Source organism: Coffea eugenioides, chromosome 10, assembly GCF_003713205.1.
Source record: "Coffea eugenioides isolate CCC68of chromosome 10, Ceug_1.0, whole genome shotgun sequence".
Classification (NCBI taxonomy): domain Eukaryota; kingdom Viridiplantae; phylum Streptophyta; class Magnoliopsida; order Gentianales; family Rubiaceae; genus Coffea; species Coffea eugenioides.
Genome location: NC_040044.1, coordinates 32560284 through 32566353, shown reverse-complemented (window position 1 = coordinate 32566353; position 6070 = coordinate 32560284). Strand labels below are relative to the sequence as shown.

General features: G+C 35.8%; 1 protein-coding gene across 1 annotated transcript; it reads right to left on the bottom strand.

The window, feature by feature from the left end:
• Positions 1-2626: 2626 nt before the first annotated feature.
• Positions 2627-6070, bottom strand: LOC113749864 (MDIS1-interacting receptor like kinase 2-like). The gene is made up of 3 exons (XM_027293732.1): positions 5763-6070; positions 3174-4751; positions 2627-3103 (listed from the first exon to the last, which is right to left on the bottom strand). The coding sequence occupies exons 1-3, from the start codon at positions 6058-6060 to the stop codon at positions 2733-2735; spliced, it is 2247 nt and encodes a 748-aa protein (XP_027149533.1). The 5' UTR covers positions 6061-6070; the 3' UTR covers positions 2627-2732.

Here is a 6070-nt window from a genome sequence, read left to right as displayed (position 1 = left end):
GGCCTTTTTGAGTTTTGCCGCAAGTACGTACGCAAGAGAACTTGACAGAGTTTTATGCATCCAAGAATTGCCTGCCTTGAAGCCAGGGGCGGACGGAATAGGGGGCCCAGGGACAGCTGCGCCCAGCATCCCTCACCCCCTAAGTTTTGAGATTTCTTTTTTAGGCTTTAGAAAATTTTAACAATATTCATTAAAAATCTTTTCTTTGCTTTCCGTAAAATTATGAAAAAAATTCCATTGCCTCCTTCCACCTAGCTTTTGTTGTATAAAAGTGTTGAACTTTTATTTGTCTTTGAATATTTTTGACGTTGCATTATTATTAGTTGATTGCTTCTTATTAATTATTGTAAAGTATTACATTTTGCATTGTTAACATTTTATCGTTGTATTAAAAAAAAACATCTTATTAGTTAAATTGTGTGCACCTTTCAATTAACCATTTTATTTGATTTTTTATTATTGATGTGATCTTTTATGTGTGCACCTTTCAATTAACCATTTCAAAATTAAGTACTTCATTCTACATTAATGTGATCTTTTATGTGTAAAACAAGAAAACTAATAAGACGCACATTTTAGAAATTCTCTTCCTAATCATTTAAATCCAACTATTATAGCTAATTAGTGGTGTTATCTCTTTACTTCTTTTCTGCACTTTGAGACAGGATTGCTCTCCAAAGTTTGATATTGCATAATATTCAAGTTATATTTTGTCCACTGAATATTGTGAGAATAAAAAGATGGAGAACTGAGTAGTTATATTTAATTAATATATTAATGCAAATTTTGATTTATTGCACAACATATAGCTACCTTATTATGTTTCATTAAATTAATTATTATTATTATTTTTTCAAAAAGCCCAGTGCCAAAAAAGAACTTGTTAATATAAAATTCAAATTAAAAATACTTTTCTCCAAGTTGCATTTAGATATTTGGACCGGATAAAGAAGGTTCAAAGAAATAGTTAACATGCAATCCATAATTCTGAAAATGACACACCAAAAACGAAAAAATAATTTCTTTTTTTTTTTAAAAAAAAATTTTGAACTTTGATTTTACTATTTTAACTTCCTTAGCTTTGTTTCCTGTCGTTATTATTGTTTAATAATTTTGAAGAATGATTCCATTTATTTTGTCTTTGGAAATAGTTTGGAAGAAATACAAAATAAAAGCATCCATGACTTTGTATCCTATTTTTTCTTTTCTTTGATCCCAATGTATAACTACTTTTTATTAACATGATTCCAGATGGCTAATATATGAGTTAGAATTTTGCTGTGATTTTACTTGTTAGACAACAATATATATTTTTGTAATTTCTTAAATTTATCAATTTTTGTATATTTATTAGTAATATATATACACACATAGGCGTATGAATATTATAATTTTGTAGTATGATTTTATATTTTAGTTTTTACATATTTAAAAAATCAAAATATGTGGGACTTACGCTCGCCCCATGCCTTGGGGCTTTCGTCCCGGTTCCGCAAACATATAACGCCTATGCAAGCCCTCGCCTTTTAAAACATTGAATCACACCAAAAAAAAAAAATTCCGCTGCCTGAAGCTGCTTGGAGATGACTTGATTCATATCCCAGGCCTCGTTTGAGGACTGGGATCCACACACATCAATAATGCTATTTGTGTCACCAACGCCACTTTCTCTGCCACCATTATCTTTAGAATGAGAAGTTATCTTTGTTCTCTCAAAACTAATTTTTTAATGGTATTACATATTTTAAATTGGGTTAATAATGTTACAAAATCTTGAAAATGTGATACCTAAGTCATATTTTTAAACCTTTATCCAATTCGACGTTTTCTTGTGCTGTTTTCTATTCATTTCTCCACGATAAATAAACTTTAATAAGTCAAGAAGTAAGTAGCCGAAATCTAGAATGCTCAATCCCATTGACGACTAATTAAATTCTAGTAGCATTGCGTTGGTATTTGGATTAATAGTTATGCGTTTGAGGGATTTATTTCCCACTCGAGTCAGCCACTTTGGAATTAGAATTATAATCAAACTCAGTAGTAGTAGGTTGTGGGTTTTGTGATTGTTTAGAGAGGGATCCCGCAAGTTTGCAGTTTGTAAGAATTGTTTTGTTGTAAAATATTTGTTTGAAATTATGATTGTCTACGGCAACCTAGGTGCGTATTTTTTAGGTCTTATTACTCTCCATCAATGTAGAGACTCCAACAGAAAGCTATAGTTAAATCTGTCCACAAGCTCAAGTCAATGGGGGAAATATTTAGGAGTTAGTTGAAACTCAGTTTAGAGTCAAGTCTGGCTTTTCATATTGGTGGAGCAGAAGCTTCCTTTGATTTCAACTTTTGGGTATGTTCTAAATTTTTGATGCTTATCTTAAGTGAATAGTCATAGACTTTTTCTCTTCATGGACGGATGTCTTTTGTGGTCATGAAATTTGATCTTTTTCTTCCTGCCATTTCTATTTTTTCTGGAATTATTTTCTTGCCATGCCAAATGGCCGCTGGAATAGTTTCTTGTTTTAAATACTTTTTTTTTGTTGGTGGGTTATGGTAATATATGTTATATAACAGGTTTTACTGCATAATCCAGAGTTTTAATTGTCATTCAAAAGCTGTAGACAATATTAGCTAGAGATGGAAAAGATTGCAGTTACATATTGGTGATGAAAATGAGAAATGTCAAAAACAGATGGATTCATGGGAACACTAAAATTGCTGTAATATACAGAAGAAGTTCAGAAATCAGACAAGTCAAGAGCCATAAGTTCTGCAATTGTGATGACAGGAAACATGCTTGCTAGAGATGGCCTTTTTTTCAACAGATGAACAGAAACTTGTTTCATGGTAGGCCTCAACTGAGGATTGGGATCCACACATAACAAAGCTAATTTTGCCACCAACATCAATTGCTCTTCTATTTGCTTTGTCAAAGATTGAATTCGAGAATCCAGAATATCTTTCAGTAGAATGCCATGGGCCGATGATGATGCTGACAAAATTGCCATTAGGAAATCACCCGGATGCTTCCCCATAATCACTTCCAAAACTAAGACTCCAAAGCTATAAACATCACATTTTTCATTTACTTCCATAGTATAAGCAAGTTCTGCAATTGACAAGGAAAATTATCAAGTTGATTGAAAGTCAAGCGAAATTGCACCTAATAAAAAACATACCTGGGGCAGCATATCCATAAGTTCCTGCGAATGAAGTCCAGTTAGATGAATCAGGCCTCAGGAATCTTGCAGCGCCAAAGTCAGAAATGTGAGCTTGATACTCGGAATCTAACACAATGTTTTTGCTAGATATATCTCGATGAACTATAGAAGGCCAACAATCATGATGCATATAAGACAATGCATTTGCAACATCATTGATCGTGTTTGCCCTCTTTATCCATTCAAACTTGGCTGCTGTTTCATCATTGCTCAACAGGTGCATCAAGCTTCCCCCTTCCAAGAATTCATACACCAAGAAAGTGTGTTGTGTATGTGAACAGAATCCATACAGCTTCACGATGTTACGATGCCTTATATTTGTTAGTGCACGGATCTCATTGGCAAAATCTTTTGACTTGCTCAATGAACCACTGTCCGTTGTATGAAGTTTCTTGACAGCAACAACTTGATCATTTGGCAACTCTGCTCTAAAAACACTTCCAAATCCTCCGACTCCAATGCAATACTTGGGGTCAAAATTTTCTATTGCATCAATGATATTCTCATAGACTAATTTCCCATCAAAGCTCCAAATGGTGAACAAATTTCCAATCAATTCCTGAGGCTTATTCTCTACATGTTTTGTATGTGACCTTGTAAGAATGAAAATTCCCACAGCTATAATCAAAAGAAACACGCCTGCTAGTATTGGAAGAACAATTACCAAAATAATCCATTTACTTGTCCTCCTACTATTCTTCTTTTGAGTTGACAGCGAGCAGGCTTTCAATCCAACAACACTGCCACACAACCCTGTATTGTTTCTCAGGGCATCAAAAGGAGCTTTTTGAAATGCAGTAATGTTGGGAAGAGGACCTTCCAATTGATTGTAGGATATATCAACAGAAATCAAACTTAAGCAATGATCAAAGCTTTTGGGGATGGAACCTGATATCCTATTATGTGAAAGGTTCATCTTCTCGATGCTTTTCAAATCTCCTAGTTCTGGTGGCATTTTGGATTCCAACATGTTTTGACTGAGATCAAGAGTTTCTAGCGAGGGAAGAATTCCTATTTGAGAAGGTATGCCTTCAATGAGTGCATTGTGGCTCAAATTCAGTTCCAATAGCTGTGTGCAATGGCCTAATTTTTCTGGAATGGGGCCACTAAGATTATTGGCCGACAAACTTAGATTTAAAAGTCTAGACATCTGACCAATTTCTGATGGTATATTGCCTGATAGATGGTTGTTGTCCAGCTTAAGCTCAAGCAACAAATTCAACTTCCCCAGACTTCTTGGAATGTTCCCATGTAAGCGATTAGAAAAAAGGTGAAGTTGTTGTAGGCGAGATACTTCGCCAAGCCCTGTTGGTATTCTGCCAGAAAGATTATTGTTGGAGATCTTCAGCTTTGTCAAATTCAGAAAGGCGCTCCAATTCCAAGACAGCGTGCCATAAAACAAATTATCGCTTAAATCAATATGGTCCACATGTTGGTAATCACCAAAATCTTCAGTTATGTTTCCTGATAGTTGGTTTCTTTGGGCATCGATAGCTTGTAGGCTAGAACAGTTTTTTAGGCTTCTAGGCATAGCACCTACAAAGTCATTCTCATATATCACTAACCATGTTAGTGAGCCACCACTGCAAAGACTTTGTGGTAAATGACCAGTAAGACGGTTTTGAGATACTGCTAGCATTTTTAAATGGGTGAGATTAGTAAAAACATCTGGAAGAACACCGCTTAGTTGGTTTGTGAAAAGAAAAATGTCAACTAGCAACTTCAACTTTCCCAATTCAGGAGGGATGGTCCCCTCTAAGTAGTTTTCATAAAGTAGCAATTCAATGAGATTGGTTAAATTTCCAATGGAGGATGGAATATGTCCTGTAAGATTGTTTCCAAGAAGGGATAAAGAAGTTAACTTTTTCAAATTAGCAATGGAATTGGGAATATTACCCGTGAGCTTGTTATTATCAAGTGCAAGATCCTCAAGAGATGTGAGATTTCCAATCTCTTCAGGAATAGGTCCAGACAGAAAATTATTGTAGAGATAGAGCAAAGTCAAGTTTCCTAAGTTTCCAATAGACTGCGAAATGGGACCAGTGAGCATGTTCTTGGCTACAGTGAATGCACTAAGAGACCCGAGTTTCAGAATTTCTTCTGGAATGGAACCTGATAGCTGGTTAGTTTCAAGAGATAATAGATTGAGTTTTGTCAAGTTTCCAATCCCCACAGGAATACGTCCTGAAAGTTTGTTGGCGCGTAGGGCTAGAAGGTTTAGGTTGGTTAAATTTCTCACAGCAGTCGGGATTGAGCCTGTAAACTCATTCTGTACCAAATCGAGTTCAACAAGAGACCTGAGAGACATAAGTTCTTCAGGGATGGAGCCATGGAATGAGTTATTGTAAAGGTACAAGAACCTAAGATGGGCTAGTTGGCTGATTTGAGTTAGGATGGAACCAGAGAAATGATTTGACTCCAAGCGAAGAAAGGTAAGCCTGGAAAGGTTCCCAATGTTGGGTGGGATGGTCCCATAGAGTGCATTATCAATAAGATCAATGCTAGTTAGATGGGGTAGAGAGGAGAAATTGAGATGATCAAGTGTACCTTTGATGCCTGAACTGGTGATGTTCATAGCCGATATTCTTCCAGCTTTGTTGCATCGAATTCCAACCCAACTGCTGCAAGGATTGGCAGAGGACGACCATGATGACAACTGGGTTTGGCTGTGATTGTCAAGACTGGCTTTCCATGTTAAGAGGGCTCTCCCTTCACTTCCATTACCGAATACTGCATGCATTTGATAAGATGCAGCATTTATCCCAGAAGTGAAGAGTAGCAGGAGGATGGCCATGGATGCAAAAGATAAACGAAGTTGAACGATGGAATTGTTCACGATTAACATATTTACTGGA